Source organism: Kogia breviceps, chromosome 3, assembly GCF_026419965.1.
Source record: "Kogia breviceps isolate mKogBre1 chromosome 3, mKogBre1 haplotype 1, whole genome shotgun sequence".
NCBI lineage: Eukaryota > Metazoa > Chordata > Mammalia > Artiodactyla > Physeteridae > Kogia > Kogia breviceps.
In genome coordinates, this window is record NC_081312.1 from 101075641 (window position 1) to 101090261 (window position 14621).

A 14621-nucleotide genomic window follows, 5' to 3' on the forward strand; every position below is an offset into this window, starting at 1 on the left:
AATGGCTCTCAAACCTGGCCACTCATTAGAAATTCTTTCTAGATTCCTGGGCCTCACCCCAGATATACTGGATTGGAGTCTGCAGGGGAGGACCATGTCTGTCCCACATAGCATAATTACAGATTATGAATGTCAAGTAAACTCAACCATGTTCCCTCCCATCTTCCCAGGAGCTGCTAGCCCCTCTCACCTGTATTCCATGTTGCTGGCATTCTTACGAGTAGCAGTCAGTTCTACCCCATTCTTTGTCCAGTAGCTGTATGTAAGGGTGTGAGAGTTGGAGGTGAGGTTACACTGCAGGGTGACAGGGGGCGCAGGGCTTTCTCGAATAATCACTTCTTCACTGGTGACAATCCTTGGCTCTGTAATAAGAGTGCACAATGATAGGGAGCCACAGTTCCATGCTCTGCAGCCCTGGCCTTAGAGTTGGATGGGGTAGGTTGGGGAGACTAGAAGAGGGAGGGCAGACAGGACCACATGAGGAATTTCACTTTGCCACTTTGGAGGAAGTCAAGAAAGGAAAAACAATGATTATAAGCAAATGACCACTAGCGCAGACAACAGCCTGAAGACCAGTTGGCCTAGACGTGAAAAGAATGGGAGTATTATGGATGCTTGCACTGGCAACAATCCACTTACGCTTTTGAATACCACCATTTTATGAGATAAGAACCACCAACCAATTCGGCTTCAATTAGAAAATCAGGCTCCACTTTGCAGTTCTGAAGACAAAGGCAATATCATTTAGGTAACTAATAAACTAGTAAACTTCCTGCCTTGAAACAGTAACAGTTATAATTAGGCATGTATGGCTTTTCCCACATTTAAATCTGATAAATCTATGGCAAACCAGCCTGGCTATTAATTATGCAGAAAAAGACAATGTAGATCCTAAAAGCAAATTTCCTATTGAAAGTCTATTGCATTTTCCAAATTTTGCTGAGAGAAAACTGTTAAGGAACCGTAAGTTCTTCTCTCCAGCCCATATCTTACTCCAAAGACAAAATTTTTTCAGAATTGCACTTTAAAACACTTTCCATTCTAAGATAGTCATAACTAGAATGTGGTATATGTTGGTATGATGGGCTCCTAGAATTTTAGAGCTGAAAGGCCCTTAAGAGTTCAATGAATCCCACTCTTTAAGAGCTAGAAAGGTACAATGACTTGTGCAAGGCCATAATTATTATTAGTGACAAAGCTGGGCCTAGAAAACACATCTGACCGAATTCTTAATCCCTCCTCCTCCAACCCAAAAACACCCCCATACACCTTCCACCCTAGGGCAAGTTATATACTTCATCTTCTGGTTCTACCTGGGCTTAGATAACCTGGGATCACTCATTTAGTACCTACAAAAATAACCTATTTGAGTCAAATATTATAACACATTGAGCAGAAATTTTTTAAGGCACACTATTATCAATACCGTTACTGGAAGGTTCATAAAGCACTTTGAATTCCATCACTATATTAAAGTCTTGAAGTTTGTTTATTGTCTTTATTTATCTTTAATCATTTCCCATGGTTAGTTCTTTTTCTACTTTTGGTCAAACATTTTTACATAAAGTCTAAACTAGCCATCTTTTCCAATCCACAATCAGAGTTATTTGCTCTTTTACTTTTTTTCCAATTCTTTCTCAGAAATCCTCGACTAACTTCCCATTTCCCTGCACCTGGCTACTTCCCGTCTACTACTCTGTAGCACCTCCCTGACAACAATTTATAAAGTATAGTGCTGACTCTTAACTCTTGAAGACAAAAGTCTCTCCCTTCACTGGAACTAAGCTTTGTTCATTGTGCAGGAAGCAGGAGAGGACGGAGACGTCATGGGACACTTGAAAAATGTAATGCCCAAGCACCTCCTAATCAATGTAACATTTCTGACTGTAGAGCTCATATTGTCAAAGAAACTTATGATAAATAAAGCAAATCCTCAAGTTTGCTCAAGTAAATTGGTTCTAATTATTTTCCAACTCTGGCAAAAGGATAGTGGTTATCTTTCATTCAGCACTGGTCCTTATCCGTAACATCAAACAGGGCCTCTATGTACAGATAATGGAGGCATAGCAGCCACTAAGACAGAAGCAGATGCATGTAAACACATTAGCGCAGTGGTGTCCCATGGTTTCCAAAACACACTGGACAGAAGCCAAATCCCTGGGGCCTTAAGTCGAGCAGAACATCTGCAAACCCTGCAATGGAAGGCGCACACACACCATTGGCAGAAAGCACCACAATTTTAGGGAAATCAAAACCAAGCAAAAACAAAAGCGATAAAAAGAGAGAACCAGTACTCCACAGAAATTAAAAAAATATAAAGGCAACATTAAAACCCAAACACACTTTTAGGTTTTTACTGTGTTTTTATTATTCAATTTTATTTTCTGTCCCATTTGGGACTCCCCTTCTGGTTCTTCCTCTCAGACTGCACTGAGAAAGGGTAAACTCTGAGGCCAAGAGCTTGCAGATGCTTAAATTACAAGGAGGCCAAAGCAAATGCTACTCTTACCTGTGGTGATGCAAATGACCACTGCAGCTCAGGGAGATTAAGAAGGTGATGAAAGCAACCTGGTAGACTTTCTGCCAAGAATTCTCAGAAGGCAAAGGAAAGCACTTTTTCCCTTAAGTGTTTAAGATCCAGGACAGTCAGCTGGGAGCAAGTCGATAATTTTAACAGGTTTAAATATGATTCTGCACCACAGGAGGGTTGTGGATGGGGTAACCTCCCTCCTGTAATTGCTGTATACAGAAACCAGTGCTAGACCAAGCTCCTTGGCCTCGGTGCCACATCTGCATTGTGCACCAGGATGAAGGTGGGGGGCTTTTATTTCTGATCCAACACTGGTGGTCGAGCATTGCCCATGACAGTTCAAGAGAGGTGAACATTTAGGAGAAGCTCAAAAATTCTTACCTGCCACTTACTCCTATTTAGAAGCACTGGTTACGAGACCCTTACTTACCCTAGCCATCATTCATATGTAGAACATCCTATGGACAGAGAGAGAACCTAAAAACTGGGCACGCTTCTCTTCCTGCCTTACATTACTGCCAGGAGGTCATTCTTAGATAGAAAATTTCAACTTCCCCTTGGAGACAAATGTCCTTGAGGGTGCTGAAATCATTAAAAAATCCAATTAGAGTGGAGTTCAGGGTGTTGAAAAAAAAAGAAGCCTGGCTCTCAAACAGTTAACTAGCGTCAACTGATTGACAGGGAGGTCTGGGGAGAGTCTGAACTAGCCAGGGTTTGTTTCAACCACATGCAGACACCCCAAAGTTAGGAAGCTTATTTCTAAGTAAACTGGGAGACTACTGTATACTTTCGAGATTGAGAGGTAGGTACCCCAAAGCCTCATCTTCTTCTAGCCCCAAGGCATGACCTTTTAACTATGAGTCTACCTGAGTCAGGCTCCTGCACGTACAAGTAGCAAATGCCCAGCCCAGTCCATGCCTACAAACTTCTGCAGAGCTTTGTGGCCATTTGGGTAATTCTGCTTTTACAAGGAAAGGAGCAAGAGGGCAGGAGGAGGAGGCGTGCAAGGGAAAAAATCGTTAAATAAAAGAAAAATCACTGGGTTAATGTTCCCCATTTTCACATAGACAAGGTTTTCTTTTTCCCATTCCAGAAGCAGGTTCTCTAATTCAACAGTGCCAACTGCAGCAGCCTCTAACTCTACTCTAAGTCCTCTTCATAGGCATCTTCTGAGTTGCTATAAAGAACAGACAAGTAATTTGCTATTTTCCACAGAAGTATATAGATTCAAGGCCCATGTCAGATTACCTCCTGTGTTATTACCAATATCCTCATAAATGTAATTACTGTTTTTATTTACTCTCTCTAAATCAATCAGTTCTTTAAGCCTGAACTGGCTCTAGGGACTCCTACTGAGTCCCTGACAAGAAGGTGAAAAACCCAGAAGATCTTTCCATTAAATGGAGAATGCTTCCTCAACTATAGTAAGGACAGATGTGGGCTAAAACTCTTTCTGGCCAGAGGCACTGGCTCTGTGGTGGCTTCTCCCTCCCTCTCCTTCCCACCATACAAGCAGCAAGACACTATCCAGAAAGAGGTAGCCACAAAAGCTCCTGTGTCTGATGTCTTACTTGTACCTGCTACTATAGATGAAGGGAAGGATTCTGAGCCAACTGCTCAGCTCACTGCTACCACAGAGGAACAGGGTTGGAATTTAGTTTACTTTTTTAAGACACAAGAAAGGCCAGTGTGAATGGCTTCCAAACTATTTCTGGGGTTGCCAGCCTCTGGAATGATAGTGTGTGGCAGTGACTGCTGTGCCAACAGTCAGTCATCAGAGTCAAACTATCTGTCAACAGATCCAACTCTGACTTTGAAACAGCATGATGGGGTTTTAAAAAATACTTTGCAGCTTAGAGTCACCTGGCTCCTAACGGCAAGACATAAGGAGGAAATCTCAGGCTGCTGCTTTTAAGAGAATAGGAGACTAGCTGGGCAGGACCAGTGAGGAGTATACTACTGCAGTGGAGGGCTGTTATCAGAGAAGCATATGCCACTGTGTTAGAAAAGAAAAAGAGCTAGAACTATGGAAATACCCAAGCTTACATGCCACCCAACAACTAAAACACATCCCCACACCACAGTCATGGCAACATTCCCATCACAGAACAGGATGACACTAAGTCACAGTGAGGGAAGAGGCTGGGCAGACACAAACTTAAAACCATAGAGGTGAAGGCAGCTACTCAGAGAGCTTCAAACAGATGAACAGAAGAAATAAAAAGTAGTTAGACTGGGGAGAGAAATAAAAATAGAAAGGCACCAGAAAATAAATCAGCAAAAGGATAGCAGAAAACCTACTACAAAATTAAAGTAGAGGGAAAGAAACAATTCAACACTATCCTGGTTTGATTGCCTGGTTTTGTGAGTTTTAAGTGTTTTGTGTTTTTTTCTTGTTGTTAGCCTCCCCAGTTCTCCCTCCCCACCTCTTCCCAATGCAGATGATTTTGAACAATCACAGATTTCCCCAAGTTCTTTGTTCCTGAGGAGAAAGACACAGAGAAGGGTTGGGGGATAAGGGAGGTAAAGAGGACAGCAAAGAAGAAAAAAAAAAAGTTGCCACAAATATTTTCATACACTACAACCAGAAGGATCGTGGGTTTGAAAAAACGAAGACAAGGGGTGGGGTGAGTGATCATACTGGGGAAGAGGGAAAGGAAGCAGAAGGGAAGGGTCATCGGGCCACCTCTAGTGACTACAGTACTACTACTGTAGGGTGCTGGACTCACTCTGAAGGACGCTTATGGTGGCCTGGGCTCGAATCCATGTTATGGAAGGGTTTTGCCTCAAGTCATTCCTCTTGGGGTCGTTGCTGGCCCTGCACTCGTAAGTCCCAGAGTCCTCCAAGGTGAGCCGGGTTATTCTCAGCACACTCACGCCGTTTGACCCGTAGGCGGTGTTTACGGTGACACGGCGCTTCCGAGCACCGTCCCACAGCTGTCTGAAAGACTCTGCCCGGTTGACTTCTGCGTACCACCACTGGATCTCTGGCGTGGGGCTCCCGACCACGTCACAGTACAGCTCAAAGGCGTCCCCAGTGAGCTTAGTTTCTGACATGGGCGACTTGACAAACCCAGCTAGAGGGAGGGGGAGCAGGAATGCAGTGACAGGCCAATCAGAAAAAAAAAGAATCAACAGGTGTTAATAGTAATTAAAAGAAAAGAAAAGAAAAGAAAAGAAAAAAGCAAATGAGCTGCAAAGAACAAAAAGGATTCATTTTTAAACTATAAAGAGACAGTAAACAGCATTTCATACAAGCTTTTAGAAGAAGAACCACCCTGGGAAGCTTATGAAGCAAAGGCAGGCTAATTACAAGCTGGGGCAGCCCAGGTGCTGGCCAGGCAGAAGCAAGCCCACTGGAAAGCGTTTTAGCAATGGGCCCAGCCAGTAGGAATGAGAAAGCCTCAGGTCTCAGGGAAATCTCTTTCCTTAGAGCACAAACCATTACCTTTCCAAACTCAGGCAAGTGATAAAAGATAACCGGAAGTGGCAATAGGTTATATGCAAGTCAGGATCTCTCTTTTGGATGGGTGAACACTTCATTAGAGATGCAATGTCTTTTATGGGTCACAACAAGAAATGTTAACTGACCTACTGACACCTTCTTTTGGGAGTCAGAGTCCAAATTTCAACTGAAAGGCTAGCAAATTTCTCTCTCATGGAGGATCGTATCCTGAATTCAGGTTAGACTTTCCCCACATCCTCTTCTTCCCTGGGCCCATGGCAAACAACCCAATTGTCTGTGAAGCAGCCTCTACCTGAATGCAGACCCTCAGGCACAGGAGAGCAAGACAGTCTGTACTTCAGAGGAAGAAATATTATGGGGGTCAGCTCAGGAGCAGAACCAACAGTAACAGTAACTCAACTCAATGCCAGTGTCTGGAGGGACTATGCTCTCCATAATCCCATAAATTTATACAACTAGAAAAATCTCCTGAAAAGTCAGTCTTAAAAATAACCATGGGATAAAAGCAAAAATAAAAACAAAACAAACAAACAAAAAATAACCATGGCATTTGACAGGCTCTTTTCACATAATTTAGTTGCCTGGCTCCTAGAGGCCTGATCAAAAAGAATGAAAACTGCACAATGATGAATTAAACTAAACTCTATGGTGAAGGCTAGGCCTCAACAACATTGCCAGGCACTACCCAGGAATTAAAAGTTGATGCCTACTTCCAACGGCCCATAATTTGCTTGAGGTTACACTTCCATAAGACAAGGTGGCAATGGTAAAAAGAGTGAAAAAACATCCAGACTTACTGGAAGAACTTGGAGTGGGGTCCATATCATAGTGCAAGCATATTCTCTCTCACCCATTTACTCTACCACCTAGGGTTCATTCAGCATTTTTACCAATTCAGGCTAAGGTAATTCAGTATCTAAAGTACAGGTGAGAAGCTAAAAGAGGGTACTTTGAGTCACTCTTGGGACCAAGCCAGATCCTCTGCAATGAGCAGAGTGGGGCCAGTATCTACCAACATCAGGTTGAGAATATTTCACAGGAGAGGTATGAATTCAATGGAAGTTTTCCTACAGACCAAAAGCCAAGGATATAATGGGGCTGGCTGAAAATGCAGGTTGCTAAGTGGAAATTTTTCTGTTTATATCCATAGAAGTATTTGCCTTTGGAGATAAACTCTACACCAGGGACCTCAGAACCCTAAGGGAGGTACTACACTTACTCAAGTAGAGGTCAAGAACTCCAAATTCATACTAGTCTTTCAATTCATAAAAGATTCAGAGTCTGGGAAGGACATGAAGCAGTAATTAACAGACTTAGATTAACTGTTCTGCCTTCAAATGCCACTCTAAACTACCTTTTGAGATGCAATGTCAGTTCCTTGAAAGGAACTAGCTATGAGAGGCCCCAAGAAGCCAAAAAGATATCACTCTCAGATACAGGGAAAGTTTTAGAATTCCAGAAGGGAGACACCAAGCCCCTCCAAGAAAAGCTGAGCTCACTCCCAGATAAAGGGGTACCCAAGAAGCTATGTTTTAGTCTCACAAACTGCCCTGCCACCTGCCCACCTGTCAAAGTCAATGCCAACTAATATACAGAGAGAAGGAAGCTGGTTTTGTTCATTTTACTACTGGTTCAATCACTAAAGAAAACTGGTTATCAGTAAATCCCTAGAGAGCAGTAAAAAGTATTACTCTGTTTTAATCATATTCTTGATAATTAAGTGGAAATCACAAATGCTTATTCTCACATTCTCTGTGAACTGGGGGAGTTTATGTCCTCTCGAATGCTGTAATTATGTGCTTGATTATGCTCTAGAAATATGTTGCTAGTGGATTTGTTCTGTATTTTTTCTCCCTTCTTCTGAATTGTACTTCAAAACAAGCTTAGATTTAAGCCTGTTCATCCAATCTACTAACCACGCTAACATGAAAGGAATGCCTGCAAGTATGTCCAGAAACACCAAAAACCCATCTGATTCCAATATAATCACAAATCCCAACACACCACAATTCAAAGGTAGCTGAGAAAAAGTCTGAACACAATTCCCCACTGCAGAGAACCAAGAAAGTCACTCAAACTGACACTGCAACCCCTGGACAGACACTCCTAAGGAAGAAGGAATGCTGATCTGATTTAGTTCAGTTTTCTACTTGCATACAGGACAAGAGGACCAAGTTGAAAATGTCCTTTGAATTAGTAAATTATGATACATATTTAAGCAAACTTATCTAAAAACAAAAGTAAAAATCCCTTAAACACTAACAACAGACATCTATCTGTGCTCTCTTTGACAGCTATTACTAGTATTACTTATCATTAGACATGTATATCAACAGGTAACATTTTCTAAGTATGTGTTAGACAATGTGCTAAGCACTTTTACATGATCTCATTTAATCCTCACAACATGACATAGGTGCCATTATAATCCGCTTAAAGATGTGGAAACTAAGGCCCAAAAAAGTTGAGTACTTTTCCGACAGTTATAAGCTAATAGTCAAAGAGTCTGGACTGGAATCCAGGTGTGTCCAAAGCCAAGGCATGCTCTCCTAACACAATTGCAGTCAATGCGCCTCACTGGGCCAGGAAAGTTTTTTGTAGTTAAAGTTACAGATATTTTTGTCACCACTTAAATGTAATTAATTAATTAATAATTTCTGGCTACGAAAAGTCAGGACCCCTCCATTGGAATGTGCAGCACACTACAATCCCTAACTCCTTAAAATTATAATTCTATTAAAGAATAGAGATAGAACAGCACAGAGTCAAAGAGGTCCTAAAGCAATTGTGTGTGTGTGTGTGTGTGTGTGTGTGCGCGCGCGCGCGCGCTAGGGAAGGGGGAGAGAAGAGTGAGAAAACAAAAGATGGTTCAGAAGCAAGACTTCCCCATAGTGCTGATGATTCCACCACTCTTCTCTTGAAAAGCCTGGCTTCATAGGAAAGAGTTTAAAAAAGACATTACAGGCAATTCTCTGGTGGTGTGGTCAGTGACCAAATTAATAAAGGGCAGCACCTGAAATTTTTATAAAACTTACAAAGTGCTTTCACACATCACATCTCACTTCGTTCACATAATTTCACAAGGCTCATAGGGCAAGTACAGAGACAGGTTCATGATTTGATCAAGATCACTTAGATAGCTAATCCTGAGTGGAGCTGGAATCAAAACACAGGTCTTCAGCTCTTAGTCTATGGTTCTTTCCAATAAACCACACTGCCTCTAAACAAACTAAGTAGGGGATTCCTTGATAGCTGAACACTCATCAAAAATCATGAAAACAGATCTATTTCTCCTCCTAGCAGTAGGGAAAAGGAAAAAAGAAAAAACACCCTCTCTACACAGTACTGTGGCAAGGGAAAGTTTATTAGCAACCATCTACTTGATTATCATCCAAAATTAGCTCCAATTCAGGAGAAGAGAAGAACCAGCTCTCAGCAGCAAGCAGCAGCAGGAGGCAGGCAGCTCAGAGCCTGACTCACTGCCCTGCCTTTCATTACCAAGGGCTTTCAAACAAATATGTGCCCTCAACATGAGAGCACACACTGCCTAAAGTTGGGAGGCCAGCAAAAGCATCTGTTTGATCTCCAGGTCAAAGCTCATCCAATATTTTGGAAAGAGCTTAATTTCAGAAAAACAACCTCCCACCCTTTCTCCACCATCATCTCCACCCACTGTAATATGTAACTGGGCTCAGATCCCAAACAGGTTTGACAAAGTACTAATATCACTGCATTCAGTTCAACAATGATAAAGAGGGGAGCCAAAGACTGGTCACTGGCTTTGTGGGACGGAAGAACTAGAAGCTGAGGGTGGAGTAGGGTGGCAGGCATAGTATAAAAAATGAAGACAGTAAATCCAGGAAAACCATAAAGTAAAACTGCATAACTGGGGATGGGAAGCGAAGATGACAGCTGGGGCTAGCAGCAGAGAAAAGGAGGAGCTCTCTGGCAGGAAAAAATGGATGTGTAGATATGTAGCAGAGCGTTGAGAAGAAAAAGGGAACACAAAAGAGCAAGTTGAGCCCAATCCCAAGAAAACTGCTTTTACATATGCCCTAAGGTAGCAAAAAAGCTAACCTAGCCCCACACATGAGGGACCATCAGTGATTTTTTATAACCGAATTCTCATTTACCGCCAGGGCAATCAGTGACCGGATTGTAAGACTCACTTATCTTGCTCTCTCATCTGACTACTGCCAAGGCCAGGCCTTTAAATTTAGCCTGCTTTTGTCACCTTTTAATTTTTTTAAAAACAGCTGTTCCCTTCAAGCCCCTCTCTACTACTAATTCCCTGTGGGTGGCTCATGCTGTTCTTTCCTTCATGCTTCATAATAAAGAGGAAATGACAGCCAAGGACACAAGAGCTTTCTCTCCCCCTCCCTCACTCACTCATATCATGCACCTCAAAAAGAAGAAAGACTCTGAGCAAGACAAACTGATATCTAACTGCAGTTACAGGTATGGTATTTCAAACCTAAGTGACCACTACACAGCCTGACTGTCCTTACTGTTTATTTTATTAATTCTTTTTTTAAAAAAATAAACTTCTTTATTTATTTATTGGCTGCGTTGGGTTTTCATTGCTGGGCACGGGCTTCCTCAGCGAGCGGGGTTGGGGGGGGGAGCTACTCTTCGTCGCGGTGCTCGAGCTTCTCATTGCAGTGGCTTCCCTTGTTGTGGAGCACGGGCTCCAGGCGCGTGGGCTTCAACAGTTGTGGCTCGCGGGCTCTAGAGCACAGGCTCAGCAGTTGTGGTGCACGGGCCCAGCTGCTCCACGGCACATGGGATCCTCCTGGACCAGGGCTCGAACCCGTGTCCCCTGCATTGGCAGGTGGATTCTTAACCACCGCACCACCAGGGAAGTCCCCTTACTGTTGATTTTAACCACTTATCACTAGTCCTCAACACCAAAGGCAGGTCATTAAGTCCATATGCACTCATTCTGTGTTTACCAACCAAGGGTAAGTCAGGCCTGAGGCTCTGAGAGTAGATGAAAATGGGGTAACCTTATTCTCTACAGCAGGAAGGATGTATATGGGTCTGATCTCATAGATTAGTCTGCTCTGTAGGTGAAAGATGGCAGCAATTACAAAGCATTTTCCAAATTCAAACCTGTTCCTTTCACAGCTACCTGTATCACGCAGACATGACAAAAGCTTAGAAATTAAGATCTCCATCCCTAGCTTCTAAGCCAGGGCCCATCCTTTATTCTGAATTATAGTATCAAAATAGCTAAAATAATCTGCTTCGGCATATTTTAGCCAGCTTTCTGCTTTAAAAAAAAAAAGGAAAATCTAGTTGAAAGGAGACTATGTGGTTTAGTGGTTAAAAATAGCAAACTCTAAATTCGGATTACATGGAGGTGCTATCACTAATTCTATGACCTTAGGCAAGTGACCTAACTTCTGAGCTTTTCCCTAATCTGTAAACCTGGGCTAATAACAGTAACAACCTCAGAGTTATTGTGAGGATTACATGAAATTGACATAACACAGCTTAAAACAGTGCCTGGGGACATAGTAAGCATTCAATAATGTTAGCTATTATTATATGTCTCCATAGAAATAATGCTGAACACGCCATATGCAGCAGCCTTCAGTACTGTTCCACAACAGACTGGGAAGCAGAAACTTTGTCTTAAATGAGTTCCAACTTAGAATCCAACTTCTTCAATAAACAACAAAAAATTCATTTTAACCTTTAAAATGAGAACTGGAATGGAAATATTAATTGCAGAAGGCAATGAAAAAGTTGGGGATTCTTCATTCCTTCCTATCCTTAGAGCAAACTAAAATAGGGAGAGTGATAATAGCAGTGTGGACTCAAGGAATTAGCAAATGTTATTACAGAGGTATAAGTCATTAAATCTGAGATACTATGAACAATACGGAAAGCCCAAGAGTAATGAGAATAAAAAGAGGCAGTACTAGATTCTCCTTTTAAAAAAAGAAGTAAAGAATAAGCCTACAAAAAAAAAAGTCTACTAATTACAAATTAAGCTGCTTAGCAATGATATATGGGAAGATACTGGATACTGTGCAGGCCAAACTGTAAATTCACAAAAATGTAAGACAACATGGTACTTACAGGATTCTGGATTATGTCAGATTAGTTTATTTTTAAGAGTGTCAGCTTTTGAGTCAGTACCTCCACAGCTTAAATTCTCTTAACTTTGAACAGTTTCTTCAAGTGAGAATGATGTCACTTAGGGTAGTTATAGAAGTCATGTGATATATATGGAAGAGTTCTATAAAGCTCTACAATGTTAAGTTACTTTAGGATAGATAAGGAATAAGCATCTGATATGACTGATCTTCAACAAGGATTTTCATTCAGTCCTGTTGTCAATTCCCTTTGACAAGCTAAAACAAGCATGATCTACCTAGATCCATGGGACTAAAACTCAGTGACACCCCCCCCCCCAAAAGTTTTAAGTATGATAAAAAGCCACGGCCTTCTCTCAACCCAAAAAATACACACAAACAAAAATATGCATATAACACAGAGGTGTCCCAAACACCAGATTAGACACCCTGAGTCTTGACTGTACTGCTGTTGGATGTGTGGATAGATGAAGTGTCTCTCTCTATTTAAACTGAGAGCTCACCTTATAAGGAAATGAGCCATGGTTTACAACAACTGGGTTGGTTTCTTCAACTACTTCAAACTCAAGTCTCATCTGAAAAACAGGGATAATAATTCCTACCTTCTTCACAAGGTCATGGTGAGGTTCACATGAACAATGTATGTAAAGTTACTTTGTAAGCTGTAGAGCTAAAAATGTAATTATACAACATGGCCATTTTATGTAAGCATTCTACTCTGTAACTTAAAGGATGACCTAAACCATTCCTAGGTATTCTGTTGAGGTATCGCAAAAACACTGTGGGTTGAGAAAGTTGGGAGGACAGGGCTCAGAGACTCACCCATGGGGGATGGGAGTTGTCCGTCATACTTTTTCTGAGTTTTTCAATTTTCCAAAAGAAAAAAGTATTGAAAACCAATGATTCAAAGAATTTCAACATGTTTCAAATAGGATGTGACATTAAATAAGGTAAGATTGCCAGCATTAAGTTTTTTAAAATTAGGATAAACTCTAGTTTAAAAAAAAGAGGGTCTTATAAAAAGAGAACCTGACACCAAATCTAAGAAATAGAAGGGACTGGAACTTTTTAATAGCAGAGAGAACAATCAGCTCAGAAATGACCTCTCTTGCATTTCTTCATGCATATCTAACATGTTCCAGGCAGGGGCTCAGTAACACATGCCTATGTCCCTGAATATCCTCAAATGGGCTTAACAGATTGAAAACTCTGCTTATAGGTTATCTATCATAAAATTCTAGCCCTTAGTCTATGCTTTTATAATCCTCAGGTAAACAGCTTCATTATTAAAGAATCTCCTTGAGACTAACAACATTTCTTCCTCACCTCGGGGAGGAAAGGGGAATTTTAATTTAATCTTGATCAAAGAAAATGAAGTTAAATATAGACCAGGTCTCATTTTGACTGTGACATCAAAATAACCATAACCTTAGTTTTTAAAAAGTAAGGATGTGTCCAAGGGGGAAAAACGCAGTAACTACAAACTGCTGTCAAGCTAGTGTTTTTAGGAATTTTAGAAAATCTACTTTCTAACTCTATAAACAGTAGTCAAACTGCTAGTATACAAAGGAAAAAAGCTAGTTTTACTAGCCATTAAAAACCACAGATGTCTCATCCAAAGGAAACAGAATGCATACAAACCAGCAGTATCTCAAAGAGTATTCTTAATGACAGGTTTCATTTCAAACAAAGAAACCCTTACATATTTAAGCAAATGCTAACAAAAGCTCTTATCCCAAGAGACTGTCAAAACTGGTTAAGGACCAATCTAGAACCACACCCAAATGGAACTCTGAAGACAGAAACAAATTTTTTTTTGGGGGGGGAGATACTATTACAGAACATTTTAAGAGTATGCCTCAGTTGACCCTTCAATTAGGATTTATTAAAGGCAAAATGAAAACAATAGACAGGTTGAATACTCCAGTTAAATCATTCATTCGCAAAAGCCATGGGGGGAATTCCCTGGCAGTCCAGTGATTAGGACTCAGCGTTTTAACTGCTGAGGGCCTGGGTTCGATCCCTGGTCAGGGAACTGAGATCCCACAAACCGCATGGCCACGGCCAAAAACAAAACAACAACCAAAAAAACTAAAATAATAATAATAATAATGTAATCCTTACCTATACCACTCAAAAGCCATGGGTAGTTACTAATCAAAAGTTAACCTCCACTAATTACTTTTTCTGTGAATTTCACTTGTCTATAGATTCAATATAACTTTTGATAACAAACTCACTTTCTTGTCCCTGACAACATACCAACAATCAGGATTTAAATATTAAAAATAACACAATTCAGCTCATTCTTCCAGAGGATAATACAATTCATCTCATTCTTTCATCCTCATATATCCCATGAGAATGACAATGAACACAAGCAGTTGGAGCTGACAGTCTGGATTTAATCTAGAAGACATTTTAACTGAAAGAGGTAGGAAGCCCCCTCTCCCAGCTTCTTTTAAACAGCCATTCCCAGAAGCCAGAGTCAAATACTTTGCACATAGGGAAATTCAATCTT

The 14621-nt window shown here is 41.1% G+C and overlaps 1 protein-coding gene across 4 annotated transcripts in view; it reads right to left on the bottom strand.

Moving 5' to 3' along the window:
• The window catches only part of NPTN (neuroplastin), a 66988-nt gene that overhangs the window by 27936 nt on the left and 24431 nt on the right, over positions 1–14621 (bottom strand). For all 4 annotated transcript variants that reach the window (XR_010839707.1, XM_059057549.2, XM_067029334.1 and 1 more), the window contains exons 2-3: positions 5260–5607; positions 191–362 (exon numbers count right to left, since the gene is read on the bottom strand). Coding sequence is in view for 3 of the 4 variants with exons in the window: in XM_059057549.2 (XP_058913532.2) it covers positions 191–362; positions 5260–5607 (520 nt within the window). In the remaining variant the exon portion in view is untranslated. The remainder of the gene's footprint in view (positions 1–190; positions 363–5259; positions 5608–14621) is intronic.